Source organism: Anguilla rostrata, chromosome 9 (assembly GCF_018555375.3).
Source record: "Anguilla rostrata isolate EN2019 chromosome 9, ASM1855537v3, whole genome shotgun sequence".
NCBI classification, from domain to species: Eukaryota; Metazoa; Chordata; class Actinopteri; order Anguilliformes; family Anguillidae; genus Anguilla; species Anguilla rostrata.
This window is the reverse complement of record NC_057941.1, coordinates 19540647-19562326: the sequence shown is the minus strand read 5'-3', so window position 1 is coordinate 19562326 and position 21680 is coordinate 19540647. Positions and strand designations below refer to the sequence as shown.

The 21680-nt window shown below is 44.8% G+C and overlaps 1 protein-coding gene across 2 annotated transcripts in view; it reads right to left on the bottom strand.

Moving 5' to 3' along the window:
* The window catches only part of mcama (melanoma cell adhesion molecule a), a 49850-nt gene extending 29225 nt beyond the window's left edge, over positions 1-20625 (bottom strand). The window contains exon 1 of one of the 2 annotated variants that reach the window (XM_064350937.1): positions 20450-20625. In XM_064350937.1, the coding sequence (XP_064207007.1) occupies positions 20450-20510 (61 nt within the window). In that variant the 5' untranslated portion in view covers positions 20511-20625. The remainder of the gene's footprint in view (positions 1-20449) is intronic. The other variant, XM_064350938.1, reaches the window with a different exon arrangement.
* Between the last annotated feature and the right edge of the window lie 1055 nt (positions 20626-21680).

The following is a 21680-nucleotide window of genomic DNA, read 5'->3' as shown; positions in this document are numbered from 1 at the left end:
TCACTGTTCAAAGAGGGATTCTGTGGGGTTTACACACAAATTTTGTGCTGGGTCTGCGTCTTTGGCCGCAGTCCAGGCCCAGGCTAACAGAGGTCCATTACAGCAGAAACTACATAGGAACCAGAGACATAAAGAGAAGGTGTGTGAAAGAGAGAGACAACAGAGACAGAGAGAGAGAGAGAGAGAGAGAGAGACAACAGAGACAGAGAGAGAGAGAGAGACAGAAAAAGAGACAGACAGAGAAACCTGTGAGGAATGCCAGGCATCCAAGGCTAACATGGCTGCCATCACAGCACGTTCATTACAGGGGCCCTCCATTCCATCCTTAGTATGGGGCCCGGGGTTCTTGTCCGTGTATTGGACAGAACCGTGACGCACGAGGGGCCTGGTCCATAGGGATTAGCAGGGCTGAGTACAACAGCACACGTTACAGTGGCTGTGTCTCCTCTGACCGTGATGAGTGTCGGTCTCGGCCGTGTGATTAGGCCTTGCCACAGAGAGGAAAAACACAATGGCCTGTGTGTGTGTGTGTGTTTCTGTGAGCGTGTGTCTGTGTGTGATTGAACTGGGAGCAGACGGCCAAGGGGGTCACGGGACCATAAATCAGAGAAACATATAATAACCATTGCATGAGCTATGTGAGCAGGTGTACCAGTACTGTGCGTGATATATTACTGGGGAATTCCTAAAGATTAAAGCTATAAATTATTCCACATATAAACAGGATTTACCAATTCTCCTTTTTCAGTGAGCTGGTTCTTAAAAGAAAAAACTGAAAGCGTCGGCATGAATGGCTGAATGAATGAATTGCTAATGAGAAGCATATGTCATCCATTTTCACGATCCCTCGGTCTCCCCACCCCCGCCCCCAAATAAAAAATAAATGAAACTTTTGCCCAAGTCCCTGCCGCAGCTTATGTCATTTGGCATTGGATCTGTCACAGATCAGGGTTCTTTCTTTCAAGCCTCACAAGTTAACAGGGTCATGCCCCCTGTACTTTTATGGAGGTTCCAGACTGGTACGTCCTGTTTAAAATTCAAAAGATGCAAGTCATTTCAAATTGGTACCGCACTGCAATGAAGTGGCCAGACTGGATTTAAAGCCCAAGCTGTCTCAATGGGAAACATATTTACTTTGTTGTAATGATGCGCTACCTGAATGATTCTGGACATTTCTGCTGCATAGAAGGGCGACTTTATCAAGGCGTGAGATTGCAGTAAACTCTCCCTTCTACCTGCCCAGCTTTCCCTAGACACTATAATCCTCCCCCAGTTCCTGTTTTTGACTGAGAAGCACTTTCCCTGACATGAACGTGTCATGGGTGGACTAATCCAGGGGGCAGTGCTGCATTGTGTCCCAATTATTTACATGCCATGAATTTCCTCCCTCTATGCCAGCCAGCTATGGTCAGACGCTGACTAAGCCAGCTGTGTACATTACATTACATTACATTCATTTGGCAGACGCTTTTATCCAAAGCGACGTACAAAAAAGTGCATTTCATGATCGTAGACAACTGCTGAACACGGGTTCAGTAAGGTACAATTACTTATTTTGTACAGCTATTTCTAGCCGAGAACAATGAACACTATTCTGGTCTAACATCTGCAAAGCCAACTAGGCAGAAGAATAAGAATGTGTACGTGTGTGAGTGTGTGTGCGTGCACACGAGTGCATGTGCGCATGTTTGTGCGAGTGTCTGTGTGTCTGTATGCGTCTGTGTCCATGAGTGTTTGTGTGTCTCTTTTCGTGATTACATGCCTTTGAATGCGTGTTTGTGTGTGTGTGTGTATCTGTCCATCTCTTCCTGTTGACAGAAAAGCCAACTCTTCTTTCCAAGTTTCTCTTGCAGAGAAAGTTTTTTCTCCAACATCGGCTCCATCAGAAAAACCAGAACAATTTTCCCTCCACAGAATGACGATTAGTGAGACCTGGCCGGAATCAAGGGCAGTCGGGATCGAGGAATATTTGCAAATTTTGTGTGGACAAAGACTCAATTTCCCCAGAAAGCACCGAAACGATGAAACAGCCTCACCAGCCTTTTAACCACGGCTGATGTTCAGCGCCATGCTCACAAGTGCGCGTCAATCCAAGCACACTCATGTTGAGTTGAGCTAACAGGTGTGAGGTGATTTCAGGGGTCCCGCGGTCACAACCGGGGTTCTGAGCTCGCAGCTGGAGATTGGCTTACTGCGCCAGCATGACAGGCATTCAAATTCAAACGGCTCTGAGAACAAAGAGAGCGGTCTCTCCGGCACAGCCTGGGCCGTCTGCTGGGGCCCAGCCGCCCTCCTGCACTACCACGGCCTCTAAACTGCAGCAGTGCAGACTCCACCTTTCAGAGCCATTTGCTTTCAAGAGCGTGGCCAATATGAATGTGCTTTAGCATATCCTGCTCAAGTGTCCTTTAGCATATCCTGTGCGAGTGTGCCTTAGTATATCCTGCATAAGTTTGCTTTAGCATATCCTTGTGTAAGTTGTGTAAGTCGCTCTGGATAAGAGCGTCTGCTAAATGCCTGTAATGTAATGTAATGTAATGAGTGTGCTTTAGCCTATCCTGCTTGAGTGTGCATTAGCATATCCTGCTCAAGTGTCCTTTAGCATATCCTGCGCGAGTATGCCTTAGCATATCCTGCATGAGTTTGCTTTAGCATATCCTGCATGAGTGTGCTTTAGCATATCCTGGGCGAGCATTTTAGCATATCCTGTATGAATGCACTGCAGCACAGCTGCATAATTGTGGCAGTGTGGCATTCACATTTTTGTGGCTTTCGATTTCATTTTGCTGAACACAAAATGGCCGAGCCACACAGTCGGCCGAAAGGGACCTTCAGCGAGCCGTCTCCCTACTGTAAACGCACGCGTGCAACAGCTGACTTCTGCTCCCCCCTTTCCCCCGGGAAACGTTTTAGCTGGCTGCCTTCCGCTTGAACTGTTTACACATCCCGGCTCTTGGTTTATTATTTCTGATTCCAGGATACCTCATCTGAGAGCTGGAAATGGAAAGCGTCTAAGTGAAAGAAGTAATTGGGGCAGACAACGCCGTGCTTTGGAGAGAGGTGCCTCCTGTTGAGCGGGTTTGAACGCATCCAAGATCTGGTGGAGCCATGCTGGCCAGCACTCCTGCCTAAATGCAGGCACAGCCTTCTCTGCCGTTCGGCACTAGTAGCTGATGCACAAAGGAAACGCGGCAGCTCCCATGTAGCTCTATATATGGTAATAAACTCTTTTGAGTATCTCTGCTCGGCACACCGTAGGTGTTAGGGAGTCCAGCCAGCTATTTGGGCTAACTGCAGATTGTTGGCAGAGAGGCACCGGAACAAATGGCCGACTTTAAAAAATAAAAAAAAATAAAAAAAGGGACAAAATGTTTCCACTTCTGTTATCTTTCCACTCGCTCCCTGTTTTAGTATGATGTCACTGCGGTCATCGCTTCCTCCTACACTAAGTGGACTTAGCAAGGTACTCTCTAAACTGTACAAAAGCTGGGTGGGTGAGGGTGGGTTTTAAGCAGCCTGTGCACCTTTTTACTTGCCAGTGAGGCACAGCTCACTCAAAGCCTGTAGAAGAGGATTATTATTATTACCTCGTACTGTACACATCCACCTGACATCCACACTTACAGATCCCTTCACTGGTCCCTTCAGTGTTCCATTAAAACTGTAGTTCCCTTCACTGGTTCCTTCAATTTTCCGTTCATACTGTAGTTTCCTTCATTGGTTCCTTCAGTATTCCTTCAAACTGTAGCTCCCTCCAGTGTTCCCTCCATTGTGCTCTCTTGTGTTCCCTCTCAGCCACTTCCACATTCTACCACTCAGATCATCCTAGGTTCAATCTTCATTCCATTTCAGACCATCCCTAGTTTCACTGTTAAAAGTATGCATGGCACTTGATACTGGAGATTTCCTGCATAATTAAAATACCAAATTTGACATCCCCTCTGAGGCCTCTGGGTTAGCCAGAACAGACCCACGACACCATTCAGTTGCCAAGCATCTCTGTTTTGATTTTAACTGCTCACTACATGTGAGGGTAAACGCAGGTCTGCAAGGGCATTTCCCTACAAAGGTTTGCTTACAAAAAGCACTCCATCTCTTCCTTGTATGGCAAGAGTAACATATTGCCAACATCCCAGTGACTCCTGCCTTGAGTTGTATTTTTTTACACATGTCTTCTTGTGTTTACCGCTCTTCCAGGACGTGCTGCAAGCTACATCTCACAGTTTGTTTTCAAGACACTGACATTAGCAACAATCACATTTTAGGCTAGACAAAAGATCTCGCATGTAGAAAATACTGGTCCTCCCTCTTTGCTTGTATTTAATTGTCTGCATAGTGATGTTCCAGAAAAAAAACATAAAGAGCAGGCCCAACTAGATAAACATTTTAGCAACAAAGGCGTTCATGCAGGAGCCTTTGGGGATGGTTTCCACGCCAACCACTGTTTGCACATGTCCCACGAGCCATTGCTGGGGCTGATATTGGGGATTTGAGGATCTAAACTTGAGGACAGGGCGACAGACAGTAGGTTTCTGGGCAAATATTCCATGCATTGTTACAGCATTATAAACACGCCTCTGCTAAGCTGCATCAGCTGCTGTGATTCCTGACATATAAACACTGTGTCAGGATGTTCATTGCCACTAAGAATACAATCTTGCCAAATCTACACACTTTCATATGAATTCTGTACTGCAGACTCATTTCCAATACATATGGGACCAATCTACTGGTTTGATAGCATCTGATAGCTTAGCCTTTGGAACTAAACAGACAATGAGACATACACATGGACTGCACTACAACAACAAAATATTCCCAGACCGGTTATATCAAAATCACATATTTACTGGCCAGGAATAAAACCAAATTCAATATTAAATTTCAATTTAATGTAACACTCTTAACAAAAACATAACAGGACATGTTGCCAGGCCCATTACAGAAGACAAACAGATGCTGTGACATATTAAGTGGATAAAGATCAGCTATGCTAAGACAATCATGAGGACAAACCACCGAGTATTCAGTACTGGCCCAGAGCAATAGTAATCAAAACAATAAAATACACTGAGGTTGTCTTGCGAATTCAGTGGTTTGTCGTGGCCAGAACAGTTTGCTTATATAGGCTGTAAGGTACTCCTAGACTGAGGGAGAGAGCAGAGCTCAGACCTCAGCCTACTGTATGTCCACTGCACAGGATTTATCAGGAGATTGGGGTAATTAGATTGCAAGCCCATATTGGCCATGTGTGAATGGGTTGGTGGGATCCGATAACTACATGACCCTGGGCACGAAGCCAAGGGGCCGGGGGCCACTTCCTCAGGGGTGGGGGGGGGGGGGCTGCTCACCTCAAGCCTATCCCAAACAAGCCCACCATTCAGGCTCTGCTGTGCTCCCAGGGAGTCTCAGCCATTGGTTTTTGTGAAGCAGAGCGCCCTTTCTCCTTCACTCAGAGCCCCATGGACCCAGAATTCTGGCCTCCGGAAGCCACATACCCAAACTCAATCAAACACCTCAAAGTAACGCCTGTGCCAAAATTCATACGTGGCAAAGTGCAAAATGAAAACCCTAAGGCTTGGATTTTTCTCTATTTGCCCTGAACCTTTACTCACAATTAAAAGCTAGTGTTGATCTTGATGTTTTTCTTCAGCAGCGAAAATTTGTTTTGTGGGCCTAAACCAGTGGTGTAGGTTTCATTTCCCCCAGGAAATTTTGAGTGTCAAACACTTAATTTCCTGCATTCTGGTGAATTTTTATGCACCAATTTGTGCCTTTTCTGCATTAATTTGTGGTAGAAATGTAAAGGAAAACACAAAATTCAGGGGTACAAATGCACATGTTCTAAATATTGAGGGGGAGCTAACGTTAAAAAGAGATATCGATAGCTAAAACAAACTTGCAATTTTACAAGACGTGTCCATAACGTTACACAAAACATTGGCTAAAATACTAACACTGCAACATGGGGAGTCACGTTAATTCCCTGCTTAGCAACGGAGTGCAGCTATCGCCAGGTAGTTTTCTAAGTTAAGTGAACATCACATTCAGACAGTGTACCGACAGCTATTAACTAGCTAGCTACTTATCATACTATCAGATATCATAATTCATTCATTGACAACCAGCTAGCTAGCATTGACATTAGCTGGCATATTGATAGGTAACGTTACTAACATAAGATTACCGTTACCATTCTTTCCAACCGCTGTGAGTCACTGACTTTAGCTGACGTTGTTATAAAAGTTTTCCCGACCGTGAAAACTGCCTGGCTTGTTTACATTTTGGACAGATGCTAGTTGGCACATCTATGGCTGTTTCCGTCGCAGAACGTTCGACACAAGCAAAATCGGAAGAGCTATCCTAAAATCCATTTTTATTTCTATAAGGGTTATGGGAAGTGAAGTCCATAGTATGATCGGTTTGAGCAATCACTTCTAATTGTTGACTACATATCCCATTGGTGCTTTCGTAAGCTCAAACTTTTCGTGACCATGGGGGTAAACCATTGCTACTGTGTGAAGAGGGGAGTCAATAATTCACGTTATGTTTACAGGCGTTACAGACCTTTCCGCATAATTTTAAAGTCATCTTTTATTGCTGTTGCAGCCTTTATTGTATGAAATATTTACATGGAAGAGGGATCAGTTATGGTTGGGGAGGACAATTCGATTCTTTACAAACATTGGGGGGGGGGGGGGTGGGCACGTCCCATCCGTCCCACCCGGTTCCTACGCCAATCGCCTAAACTAGAAAAAATGTAATACCGGAATTTATTTTCAAGACAAATTTCGATTTAATCCAGGCCTACTGCCACTTTCATATCATCATAGTAATTTTAATGCACATATTATAAAATAGATTTTAAAAATACACACATGCAAGTACATTTTAATAACTGATATATTCTGGAATATAAACACTGACAGGAATGACATGTTGCTTTTATATTAAAATTAAGTACCTAAGTCGGAGATGGAGACAACACATCTAATGCATATCATAAGGTAAGTTTCATGAGGACTGTGTGTGCAGCACAGAGATCTTACAGCAAGGAAGGTTGTGTGTCACCAACAGTTGCTCTCTACCCACAGTGCACTAACCTGACTTTATTATTTAAGCTTTATTATTAATAACCTCCGTATTTCCATTGCTGATATACTGATAGACTGATACAGGCATCCTGACTGGCAGGGAGAGAGAGCATGACCTCAGCGAGCAGAGCCCTGGTCCTGGAGGAGGGGTGGGCGGGCGCTGAAGCCTGCCTGGGTAAAGTTTGGGAGCCAGGCTGCTCTGTTCATCCCGCAAACACGGCAGGATTTGTTTGTATAGCTGCTTCACAAGGGGAACACAAACGCTAGCTACTGTGGGACTAAAGGGGAGCGGCGGTGCCACATGTCAATATTCCTCTTTGCTGACGTTCAACATGCTCCATGCTCTTTATGTCTCATTTTAAATTAGCACCAGAGACGTCCGGACCCAGAGCAACTTAGCAATAAGTATCGCTCGCTTATATCTTCTCATTTTCTACACTCATTATATGCTGTACGCAGATGGATTCATCTAATGAAGTAGCACTCAAGCGTGATACAGCTGTGGCCAACAAGGGAGTTGAACCCGAGACCCCCCATAACCTCTCCTGCACCGCACAGCAGACCCACTTAATACACTTTGCGTTTCATATCAGACATTGTTTGTACAACCAGATATTTACAGGTGCAACTCTGGTAAAGTATGAACAGGGACAAGCACTCAAAGGAAAATCACAGAGTCTTAGAAAGGGGCGTACAGAGTCCATTTTTATAACTAGTGATTATATTACATCTGTTTATCACCTACTGCAACCTCTGGTGTCCCCACGGACCTCAGCCACCGGATGAGCAAATATTCCATCAATCAAAGTTTGGCAGAAGTGGTGAACTGAAAATCAAGATGTACCAGTTTTTCCTCAAACAGGCTTGAAGAATCGCCTGCAGAGCACAAAGTTGGAATGACAGTCACCTCATAGGACAGAGCAAGATATTGATCATGATTTAGGGGGTCTGTTCCCTCAGGTAACCCCAGAGAACAAAGTAAGGTCAGAATATTCCTGCATATTTTCAAACAATGGGAGGCTGTGGAGGGAGGGGCACGATCAGGGCTCGGTTTCGGGTGAGGATACCAGAGTAGGGGCCTCTGAGAGACGGGGCTCGGGGCCGTTTGAGCAGACACTTTGTTCTCCAGTGACACGCTTTCATATTTCTGCCGGCGGGCGTGAAAACGGACGCCCATCGCCTGACGTATTTCGCTCCTCGGATTTCGCGAGCACTGCGCGCACGTCCCTGGTGCCCAGAGGGACGGCGATGTTCCGTGAGAGTACGTGTCAGAAACAAAAAGGCCTTCGCCACACGTTCATATTTAAGACTGGGCTTCACATAGACATCAACGGGCTTTCATTCAAATCAATGATAATCGGCAAGCATCACTGCCTATTCCTGGTGCCAAAGCACCAGCATGCTCCAGTAACACAGCCCTGCCACTCACTTGCCACTCAAAGCAGATGCTCTGCATGGAGGCCTGGACTCCATCAGCATCATGGCTAAACGAAAACGTTGGTTTTTTGCAACGAGCAAACTGATTTTGGTGATAGCTGACCACCAAATTGTGCTTGTGAAGAAAAGAAATGACACGTGCATTAATCCACGAGTCAAACTTAAGGACAGAATTGACAGAATCCAGTCCAGAATCTAATAAAAGCGACCCGCCCATCAGCTCCAGTGATTCCATCCCTAGTGTCAGCGTCAGAGCCAGAGAAAACCAGCGCTGCGGCTCTTGGCAGCTTGTACATCTTGTTGCACATATTTTGTATCTTCCGGTAAAGTGACTTGTGTAAGTGACCGCCTGCTGTAAAATCGATGGAATCCTGCTGCGAGAGGAATGTGGGAGAGCGAGACCCGCAGGGTTTTGTCGTGTCTTTCAGTCAAGGTGCAGCCACTCCCCAGGCCACTGCTTCCTCTGGTCAGCCAAGCGCCGAGGGGCCTGCTGGAGGTCTCATCAAAAATAGATGAGCAGAAATGACTTTTCACGCAGAAGGAGAGGGCAATACAGAGGCCACTGTTGCCTCTTAAAAGGCACTTGGGTCTGGTCTGCGAAGAAATAAACATCATGGACGTTGTTTTGTTGGAGAGCCAGAGCATCTGTCCATCTTTTTAAAGGGCCATCGACTTTGTGGTGTGTGATGTGTGGTACAGTACAATCCACTGGGGATTACTTCCAAATACTTAATCGATTTCCTTTCCCCCACACAACACCAAGAAATTGACTGGGAAACCTAAATTCAATTTCGAGATCCTGTCAGGTGCACATGATGGCTGTTAAGCTAGTGAAAATAATGTTGTCCTACACTTACACTCATCTTCCCGTTGCCCGTTTGACTTTAATTCTGTCGCTCCAACTGCCTGTTTCTATGCTACCAGGGTAGACAACTTATCAGCAGTGCACAGACTCACCCCAAAAAAATCACAGGAATGTCAGATTCTGGCATGGAGACGTAAACGCAATCATCGCACCAATACTACCTGTGACTGTGCTTTTCTGCCAGTTTCCAGTTTTACCTCAAAGCTGCTTACACGAGTGTGTGTGGTAATTACAATAAGAGAAGCACAACTGTCCAGTATCATCGCACAAATACCAACAGACCCAGCCACTAAAACCATTTGCCACTTGCTAGAATGACAGGACTGACTGTGCTGGCTTTAGCATCTTGCAGTCACGGTAAATTAAGTCCGGGAGAGAAAACTCATTACATTCAAATTTAAAAAGGCGGAGCAGCCAAGAAAGGGAGAAAATGAATCCGTTTCAGTGTGGAATGCGGAGAAGGTCTTCATGCGTAATGAGATCCTGGGTCTCGTCTTCATTTCGACCCCAGCCCCCTCCCTCACCCACCAACTCCACCCCCCACCCCCACCCCCACCCCCCCGAAACACACACACGCACACTCTCACAGCCTGTTTCGCTCAGGTTGTGAAGTGTAGACGATCGATCCGCTGCCGTTGCAGATGCTGGAATCAGGAATGTTTACTATAGTTCTTAACGCGTATCAGCCCCAGGGCTCCCTCTACATTTGATCCTGTCCAAACAAAGAGAAGTGAGACTGGAGCAAATACAGAGTAGGAGAGGTGGGATGAAGGCGCATAAGAGAGATGTGGGAGGCAGAGTTTGTGATTGAGTTGGAGGGGGGCAGTGTGGGGGGGGGGGGTGTATTGAAGTATAAGGTTTCTACAACTGTGTAACCTGAGATCTCCCTCAGCTTTCTGTGATAAGTTGGGCGCCAGGTGTGCGCAGCTGTTTGCTGAGGGGTAATGGAGGAGGGGGGGATTGGTTTAGGGCAAAGGAGGGGGTGGGAGGGCAGTAGGATTTTTTGGGACCTGAGGTTCTTTCTACCCTTCTCTTTCTTCACTGGGACTTTTGCCAGCCCCTGCCAGCTGGAAACTCCGCCCACAAAAAAAGTGCCATGTGTCCCACAGATGGGGTGGCTGAAATGTGATTGGATGGCTAAAAATCCTGGCACGAGCAACATATTTGGTTTGGGTAGGGATGGGGGTGTTGTAAATGAACAGCAACAAGAGCAATGCGATGTATCCCACATATTCAAACAAGCTTTTGGATCATCTTGACGTATCAGAAGTATTTTGCCTGGTGAAAAAGCCAGTTGAAAGAAAAGGACTTTTCTCCTTTCATCACTCTTCAACACCAAAGTAAGCAGAGTCCATTCAACCCTTTGCTCTCTAAGATGTATAGTCCCATACAGTTTTTCAAAGGTCAACCAACTTGTTATCCGCATTATAAAGAAAATAAAAAACAAATACCATTCATATTTGTTGCAATTATGAACTGTTACTGTAGATTTTATAGCACATGGATGTCTAGTCACAAGGATAATAAATAATAACACTGAGAAATCCTTTTGACAGCCCCAACAGCTGTGTGTGTGCATGCGTGCGCGTGTGTATGTGTGTGTGTGTGTGTGTGTGTGTGTGTGTGTGTGTTCATACATGTGTATTAGGGCTGTAAGTCCTTATGCACCACAACCAAGGAGCCATGTGCCCTGAACTTCTGTACACAAACAAGCCTCCCTCCTGAACTCCCATGAGTGACTGCGGTAGCAACCGAGGAAGCAAATGTCACCGTGGTAACTCTCACGTGCTTTCCAGTAAAGTACAGTATTGCACATCCAGCTTAGCGCAACTGCACCCAAACACCCGCCGTGACGCCTCGAGGCAGAAGCGTTCCACAACTTCATCTCCCAGAGCGCCCAGGGAAGGCAGACATATCAGTGGCGCGGAGGGCTGATTTCCAGATCCCAGATGAAAGAAAAAGATGTGGGGGTGAAATCAACCAACTTGTAATCCGCATTATAAAGCAAATCAAAAACAAATACCATTCATATTTGTTGCAATTATGAACTGTTACTGTAGATTTTATAGCACATGGATGGCTAGTCACAAGGATAATAAATAATAACACAGAGAAATCCTTTTGACAGCCCCAACAGCTGTGTGTGTGCATGCGTGCGCGTGTGTATGTGTGTGTGTGTGTGTGTGTGTGTGTTTGACAGCCCCAACCAAGGAGCCATGTGCCCTGAACTTTTGAACACAAACAAGCCTCCCTCCTGAACTCCCATGAGTGACTGCGGTAGCAACCGAGGAAGCAAATGTCACCGTGGTAACTCTCACGTGCTTTCCAGTAAAGTACAGTATTGCACATCCAGCTTAGCGCAACTGCACCCAAACACCCGCCGGGACATTTCTGTCACGTACGCCAATTCAGTCTCCTCCGCTGCGCTTCAGTGGCTGTCGTCTGTTCTCACACACAATTACCTCTCCTTTGACTTTAATAAAACACTCGTGCCCCTCCGTGACGCCTCGAGGCAGAAGCGTTCCACAACTTCATCTCCCAGAGCGCCCAGGGAAAGCAGACACATCAGTGGCGCGGAGGGCTGATTTCCAGATCCCAGATGAAAGAAAAAGACGCGGGGGTGAAATCCCATTCCCCCGGGGAGAGAGCAGTCACGTCTTTTAATGGAAACCAACTTAAACCCGTACCCTGGGATCTGAATCCCCCGGTCTTAGGCCACCTGCCACAGAACTGTTGGTCACACCCTTTCCCTCGCGTGGGGAGTTTATCTAACGCCAATCATTGTGAGCAGGGCCTGTCTGATCACAGCGGTGTCTCTACGTTTCACCCAGCGAGCATACAGCGGGACATGGTGTGGTACCTCTACAAAACGCGCCAAATAATAGCTTCTTTTTATAATTACATTAATCACTCACCACAACAAGTCAGAAAGAGCTAGCAAGAGAGAGACAAAGAATGAGAGACAAAGAAAAGAGAGGGGAAAAGAGATAGAAATAGCCCAATGGGATCGAAGTATAGCCAGATGAGGTATCCGGCTCTATCTAGACAGCTCTCTAAGATGGAGGGCAGGGCGGCGGACATTCCTGGGAGCGCCGTGCTCTAATCGGCACCCCACCGGCCGACGCTGAGCCCTTATCGCTTATCGGACCTGCCCATTGTGTTCAGGCAGGCTTAACCAGGGCCCCACGCTCCCGTTCCGTCTCACTGTCCAGCCTCATCAGCGCTCAAAAGCCTGAGCACAGCGAGATCCAAGCCCCAGCGCCAGCATCAATAAGGCTCTGAATAAGAAGTGTCACCATCCATTTAGATCCACTGGATTTTTTTGCAAGGAACGAACAGGCGATGGTAAATTAAGCAAAATCAATGGCAGCCCCATTTTAATCTGTGCCAAATCAAATCTGAACTAGAAGTCACTTCCTGAAATCACCCAGCACTAGTTTTTTTCTTTTTGCTACGAGGAAGACTAAGACTGGACTACGGCTTTAGCAGACAGGTGAGACTGGCAACCAGCCACATGACAGAAAATGTGCTGCATTTTGAAACGTGGACACAAAGAAATAAGACTACACAATTATATATGAGTTAAAGTACAGCACGGTTGTTTAAAGAACCCAGTATATAACACTCCAGTATGTAATATCATGATATATATCTAATAATAATAATAATAATAATATACAGCAATGCTCTTCCTAGTGTGCCTCTTTAACCAGCCTCTGGAACTATGCACCACATCATTGTAGGTTAAAACATCAAACTCTCTACTCCGCAGTTAAACCCCAGCTTCTCTCTTTAAACGCCGCGTGTCTGTGCGCTGGTGGAGAGGAGGATGGCACTAAGAGCGGGATTTACGCCCATCTTAAGCCCCTGTAATTCCCAAACAGCCTAACCGGTAATTAACTCATGCCCAGCATTCTGAAGGCCTTTGATCAGGCATACAGTACAGGCAGGGAGGAGAGGAGAGACAGGGGAAGTAAGGGCGCTGGTAGGAAACAGCTTTTGAATCCGGAGACTCCTGTACCGCGCCACAGACTCCACCAATACCCTCCAGCCATTTAAAAGGAAACTCTTCCAAAAAAAAAAACTGTAAATATGATATGTTGTTGTTCCTCACCTTGTATTCGTCTTATGACCATTTTCATAGTCTTGAGGCAAACTCCTGGATTTAAGGATTTAATCAAAGCAACAAAATCATCTTAAGGAAAAACCCTGATCCATCTGATACCATTGTATCAGATGGATCAGGGTTTTTCCTTAAGATGATCCTTTTCCTTACTGACTTTTAAAATAATTCAATGTATTAGTTTTTCTTTGCCCACTTTAATGGTTGCTCACATCACCAATGTTCAGAAGCTTTCAAGTAAAAGTTAAGGACAAATGCTGATTGAATCCAGGCAAAAGTGATATTAAGATTGCCAAGCCGTTTAAATGAGATGGCTGGTTTTCCTTGGCAGCTTTTTTGATTGAATAGCACTTCCATTTATGCTGATTTGGTGGTTTGTGATTGAATGCTGGGGGTCAGTAGTACACCCTCAGAATTTCTCTGTCAGCAGTCGGTTGAGCTCTGCAGATTTGCTGATCCTTAAAATGACCTGCACTGGTACATCTCTGCTCTTTTAATCTACCACCAACCAATCAGATTTCATTTGTCACTGCTCTTTCAACAAAGGGAAGGACATAGAGTGCTTCAGAGAATGTTCCTTCATATGCATCTCAAATGCAAGACACAATTTCTGGCATTGCATATATATCGCGTGAATTGACAACATGACTGATCTTTGTTTGATCTGAGACATAATGAAGTCCTAATGAAGCGCACAAATGATTTGCCCTTGAGAGGACGAAAAGCCCCCACAAAAACCTTTAAGTGCTCGTGGGAGCAAAAATGTAGACATCGACAACACTTTCAATGCCCTCATGGCAACCAAGTGTAGCTAGCCTTCTAAAATCTTCAGACAATTTCCACGCCCCTGAACACACCCTAGTTACATTCACAAGATCTGTAGATGTCTGCACTAATACAGTAGGTACAGAACAGCATGATCACTTACAAACAGTGGCTGAAGCTCCCCTTTCACGATACACTCAATTACATTTATGATATGTTTATGAGCTGCTGTGTATTACAAGTGCATGACTGCCAGCAATCTATCACTCATAAAAAAGCATTAAAATCCTTCTCCGTTTTAAAACAGTTTTAAAATCGCACATTCACAGAACTGTGAATGTCATTTTATTAGCAGGCAAATCAGATTGATTTCCCCGTTTATTTACTTATTTTCATCTTGGCGGGGCCAGGCACAAACAAGGCCCACACTTCCCAGGCAGAGGCTCAGAAGCTGGTGCCCGCCAGGCCCGTTTCTCGGTCCATAATGTGCTAATGCAGCGTGGCCCAGACGCGCAGCTGAGCTACAGTACCAACAGCTGCCCTGGCTGCACTGTGACAAGGAAAATCCCCTTCCTTTCCACAGCTGCCTACAACTGCGCCATCTTGGGATAGCCAGCACACTGGGTTTAAACAAAAAAAATGTAGGCTATGCCCTAGAAGGGAAAAGATTAATTCCCAAGACCTGAATAAGTATGAAATTACCAGCAGAACCTATGAGCAATGTTCCCGTTAATAAAATTCTGCTGAACAAAATACCCCCGCCGTGGCAATGCAGTCAGCCTCCGTGCCTGGCTGGTTACAATTTGCTTTCTTGGAAAAGGATTAGTAACACAAAGACAGGCTTGTTCCTTATCACCTCTCATTCTTTAAATATGCCGATGCTCACTGAGCTCCAGAAAAGGGAAGATATGGATCTCTCTGTGAATTCCTGTCCATGGTCAGACCATGATTGCGCTTAAGATATAACTATCAAATATGGGATTTGTAATGTATTCAAAACAGTGACTGACCTCCCAGGCTGTCTTAGTTAAGGGCAAAGAAAGCTTACCTCAATAAAAAACAAATATAATTGCATGTCCTTTGCCTTGTTGCCACCCCCTGTTGGGAACTCGCAGCGTTGTACGAGTATAGTATGTCAGAAGATGATTAATGTCCGCATGCATTATTGTAAAAAAAAAAAAATGTTTCTGACCTCGCCCCCCCGTCAGCAATTGACTGTGCCATATTGTAACCGGGGGCTACAGCTGATAAGGTTTCTTTCCACTTGCTTTTTCACTGGGGGTCTGGGTCCTGTCGGGCAAACGTTAACAGCAGCTAATTTACCCGCGTGTGAATTCATACAGTCTTGATTGATGGCGTATTGCACGGTTCTGATTCAGGACATGCTGGGGACGCCTGTCGCCTTTGTTCTGTAATGAGGGCTGTGTTCAGGCCCCCGGTACGGCAGCGTGCCTTACGGGTCATTGGAAGGGGGGCGTGGTGGGGGGGGTTGAGGTAGGGCAGGCTGTGTGGAGGTCACCCCTGAAGACCGGAGATAAGGGGATCCCACGGTTTGAGTCCATATTGAGTTCAGAAGATGAAAAAGGAGAAAATCCCTGTTAATTTACTAGGCGGGCCAGAGATGTTAACCCTCATGATGCCCTCAAAGCCACACTCCAGCCAGGCAGACCGCACCCCCACTCTGCTGTCCACAGACTGATGAGGACAATGGGGAAAGGCATGCAGGTGAAGAAGTGATAGCTGCAGGTAATACAGGAAAAAAAAACTTGCGAATTCAAAAAAACGAGAGGATGAGACTTTTTATGTGATCCCCACATGCAGAAGGAAATCCCTTTTGGATACCCTGTGGATATTTCCCACAATGCATTTGCTTTGAAGTCACTTATCAGTATGCAGACGATAATTATACTCTCGCTCTCTGTCTCTCTCTCATTCAAATTATAGTTAAAATGAAGAGTATTGCCTCATCATGAAATGAAACACAAATATTTCTCTCTCTCTCACTCCTTCTCAGTATCTCAGAATTTTTATGAAACAGTTCTAATTTTAGGATGCATATGGGGGGATAATTATAATTTTAAAAGACAGTTGCTTCTGAGTTGAGAATTTTTTCATAGAGATGGAGAAAGTTCATTATTTCATATCGCATGTCTCAGCGATCACACTGCCTTTACTCCTCTGGCAAACAGGAGTTTTAAATGGGCCTTTGTCGACAGCCAGGCTGTGATCACTGAGCCTGTAATTGTTCAGGACCTCTCTATGCTTAATATCTCTGTCAGTGAATAGACTCTTGGTCAATGTAAAGGGTATTGTTAAGGGCCCAAGAGAAATCAAGTTTGCTTTGTGTTTTGATTGTTCCAAATGTGTGTTTTTGGTTTACTTCAAAATTTGGTTCATTCTCATTTGTGGTAGGCTTTTAGCTGAGCTATCCTGAGCCTGCTGTAAATTATTACTGGTCATTAAATTGGTAAGCTTCAAGACAGTTTGCCTCAGGGGACTGTTTTCAGGACTTTAATCTTAAGTTTCCAAAGCTTTAAGGTGTGCATTGGGGACTTTATTTTAGGTGCATCCACAATTTAACACCATTTTCAGGTGTTTATTTATTAAAAGGAATTGGCCTAATTCCTCCCTACATGAATTATCTCCCTCTCCCTCTCTCACATGGAGCACTGACCATGATGGATGATGAACTATGCTCTGAAGAGGCTGAGGGCAGGGGAGATGCTGGAAGCAATTTGAATGACCACAGGTCAAGTGTCACATAAACACCAAGACCCCGTGTATAACCGCAAGAAACATGCAAAGCACTAGCATCAGCTGTTACTAATGTGGTGGTCATGGTAGAGTGGTTAGACAGCTGCACTTTGAAACCCACTGAGCTTGCACTTTCAATTCTCAGGTGTGGCACTACCAGTGTGGACTAACACACAAACCTAACCTCAAGTGTTTTGCCAAACATTTCCAACGGCGCAAACTGGATACTCCTCCTTTCCCTTGTTCAACCACGTCTCCTCCTTTCTGGAGTCACTGTAGAAAGTTTAATGAAAGTGTGGAGCTGCCGGGTCCTTTTCCTCCCAGCACAGTAACCTCCTGTCCCTCCATTTTATTACTGTCCCGACTCTCAGATTATTATTCCACAATGGGGAGCCACGGCCCCTCAGTTGCCGGGGAGCGTCACTCAGACGGCCTCCCGTCCACACTAGAAACAGCACCTCATTATGCGCCTACTGTCGAGGGTCAAAGGTCGCTCTCCAAGGCAGGAAGCATGCAGCAAGAGGCCTTTGTCAGCCAGAGTGGGTCTAAGCCCGGCCTGAACTTTAAAGGAAAGAGGCACAGAGAAAGGATCTTTGCGCTCCGCTACAATGCTAACAGGGGAAAGCCCATGCTCTGAATCTCTTTGGCTTATTACCAGAAATCTTTACTTCCAGAACTGTATATTTTCAGTGCTGTGAGGGCGGACTGGGTGTCAAGGAAGGGAAAGAAATCAAAGACATTCAATGTGTCCAATGCCAAACTCTTAAATCACTTATAAAGGGTACCCTGTTTTCTGGCATCCGTACATAAGCGTCACTCTCTGCACATGCTGTAAGTGCATTGACCTGCTCGTCCGGAACTGTAAGCTGTAAGCCTGGAGACAGGGGCATCATGGATCAGCGATGCTGGTTCCTTTGTGCTTTTGTCTAGCAGATCAGCAGCAGATCGCTCACATGTGGGGTCAGCCCTCAAGTTTGGACTAGCTAAGCTGCAGAGTCCTTTTCTATGTTGACAGTGGAGGGGACAGCTGGTGTCATGTTTTGGCTCGGTGGCTCTGGTAATGCTGTCTTGCTATTGTTGCACACAGACAGTCATCCCAGAGTCTTCTGATAAGAACTCCTGAGCATACTAGGGTTTTTTTGTTGTTAGTTTGGGTAAACACAGAGCTTTGCATTGTCATACTGTAATAGATTTGTGTGGGCATGCAGGCACACACACACACACCCACAAACATGCACTGAAGCCCACACAAGCACACTTGCACATACGCATGAGCACACACACACACACACACACACACACACATGCAGATCAAAGGAGATGTTCTCGAAAGAGTAATCGTGTAGGTGATTGTGTAGAATGTTTTCTTACTTTAGTGCTAGCTGGGTAAGATCCACCAGCAGGTAAAATGTAATAACCTCAGCTATTGATGACCCTGTGAATGTTATCCTTTATCTCATTTTATTTGATATTCATTTATTAAATTTTTTTACTTGAAAAGTACAGATCAGAGTTGTCCGCTAGTCTGTACAACTGGAGAAAATTATTCTGGCAGACCTCACTGCCCTAAGCAACTGAGATGAAATGGTCATCGTTGCTTTAAATGCATCAACGAAGAGCACCGTACCACATCAGTCCATGTCATTTAGCCACGTCTGTTTATAGTCTACGTGGCCATAGCTACACACAGCTTGATCAATTTGATTGCACATATCAGGTAAGTAATGAGGTGCATCTATCTAATCAATTGCTGTTTCTGTATGCAACTTTTCACCAAGACACCCCCCATTGCTCGTATGTCAGTAAACTTTACGTTCCCAGCCAAGAAGAGTGTGAGAAGTTTGCAAAGAAGTGACCCTGTGAGGAAAGGTTAAGAGGACAAGAGAGAACTGGGAATCATAGAAGAAGTTCAAAGGGCAGCAGCAGGTTGGAGGGGGAAAAGTGAAGGATGGCCTGAGAGAGACAGAGAGAGAGGGGGGGGGGGGAGAGAGAGAGAGAGAGAGAGAGAGAGAGAGAGAGCAGGATGCAAGAAGGCAAGGGGTGGAGGGGTAGATCTGAAAAATGATGCTGTTCAGAGCCAATACATGAGGGGAAAACAGCATAGGCACGCTCTATTGTAAGAGGCCTGGCGGTTATTTCGGACACCCCCTCCCCCATATATCCCTCCCCACCCCCAGAAGAAAATCTGTACGCACACTGCTGGTTCGCAAGTTTCACGCTTCTTCAGGCGTTCGTGACAGTGTGTCTGCCACTTCCTATGTGTTTACTAAGTGAGGCTTAGTTTATTACTGTTTGTTATTGGTTCGAAGGCATAAATATGATGGATAACGCGTGGCTCATATTCATGGGTTTTTTCGCTAAGCCTTACATTTTCTTGTTCCGGACTTCTCAGCACCACAGTCACTGTAGATTTTTATCAAAGCAAGCACATTACCGATAACACACAGAGATCACATTTATCGTCGACGTGACTAAAAAATACAGATATGCTATTGAGAGCACAATTGGAAAACTGTTATGCGTTAATACGAAATCGAAGTCTCCCCACAAGAAGGCAAGTCCAGACAACTTCTATCACGACTGAAACGTTTCTTCAAACAAAGCGACTAGAGAAAAAAATTTCAATTTCAATTGCAAAACGACAAGGCTATATTTATTTCAACAAAAGAAGTGGTCTGTTTAGAGAGTCTGAGAATTAGATAAGAATATCGCTTTTGTTCTTTAAATTGGCAAGCAATATTTACACAAAAAAATAAATAAATAAAAATAAGCCTAATTGTCGAAAGTTTTCCTAAATGTATCAATGGGCCATGCACAATTTCTGATCACCGATTCTCATTAAGCGGTAAAAAAAAAAAAATCGATTTAAATAAATGTAAACCTACGTGATAAGACAACCTTACCCCGCGCAATATCCGCACTCCACAGATACGAATAAATCACCACGAGGCTACCTGTAAGGTGCCACTGCTTTCTGTGGAAGACGTGCCAGCAAATCAGTTCGTAGTGAGTTGGGGTGCTAAGTGGAAATTTGTCTGCACATATAATTTTCAAATGCAATAGGTAATAAACACCCAGGAACTGAATGACAACACACACACGTGTCTGTTCCATGACTGTAGTAACTCGTTATGTTCAACAATGCGCGTTCCACACTTTCGGATAAAGCAGTTAATAATAATTGCCAATATCACATAACTGACAAAACATTGTCGACCAGTAACTGCACCCTTTAAATTATAAGTCATAGTGTGTGCATCCAAATTGGCCACAAGCTTGTTTGACCGTGCATCATTCATTCAAATAGGTAGCAAACTCCCGTCGCATAGGCTACTCTTTCTTTACAGGGTGGTAAGCAAAGTTGTCTAAGTTTCTTAGAGAAACAATAACGTGAAACCATCTCTCACTTACCTTGCGAAGTCTGGAGAAAAATAGGAAGAGCCACGGAGAAGAAAATGTGCAGGAAAGCCATGTCTCTTTCTTGTCTTATCCCGTCGTCAGAGTGAAACGAGGGTGATCCTCTTGCAGGGCAAACCAGATAAAGTCTGAGAGGGAGTGTAAAAGCGGGAGCGGAGAGGACAGGAAAGGGGAGTCAGTTTGCAAAGCGACCCTGTATAGGCTCCTGTATTGTTTGTAGGAGGGGAAGGAGGAGGAGATTACTTAATGTACAATTACGGCTCCATCCTCTTTCATTTGGTCGGCAAACGAAACACTAATTTAGGACAATATACGGAGAACAGTAGCCTAGTTTGACTAAATTACCCCCTGTCTCGAACCATGGAGGTACATAGTCTAATTCAATTAATATCTAGGTGGTTAGTTCGGTTTTTGTCAAGCTAAAACATTTTTTTTTGTAGCTACATGTATTAAAAGCAATGCAATTCGACCTCCTGTTTTGTCTCATCCTCCCCCACAACAACCAGGATTGTATAATTCTATACAAAAAGGACTAAATATGATTTATTTTCGATAATATTAGTGTGTGTACATTCTTGTTTTATTAAACTGAATAGTAGTGGGTTGCGTTTATGTGTTATTTTCATATATAATGAAATGGGCTGTTTGATTTATTGTCATCATAGAGTTCAATAAATTAAAGCAAATGATAGGGACAACCTCTGCAAAAATCACTGCCTTCACCCAACGCAAATATGTATGTTATTATGTAACTTAATAATTATTAATATACAATAATAAAAATAACCACAGCAACAATAATAATATCACATTATTATTATTATTATTATTATTATTATTACTACTACTACTACTACGATTTTGTTCTTTATTTCTTTTTTCCCTTTTCTTTAATTTAGACATGCAATGGAGGGATAGTTGCACTGGATGTGGAAGCAGGCAGGTCATTAACAGCCGCTGTTGTTTTCAGCACTCTGCTGTCACCTTCACTAACAGCTGCAGGGGGGAGTGGGGCTCTAATGCATGTCTGCCACTACAGCTGTCCCAGTAGGTCAACTGAAACTTGTCCCATGCCGCCCCTCGCCCTCCCCCAACCCATCCCATCCCACGTGACCACACCTCACCCTCTTCTCCATGGGTGCCTCCTTATTGCCAGCAGATCGCTTTTACATGACTGGTTTAATTAAGCAGTGGTATTAATGCATGAAGTGTGGAATTAATTGAG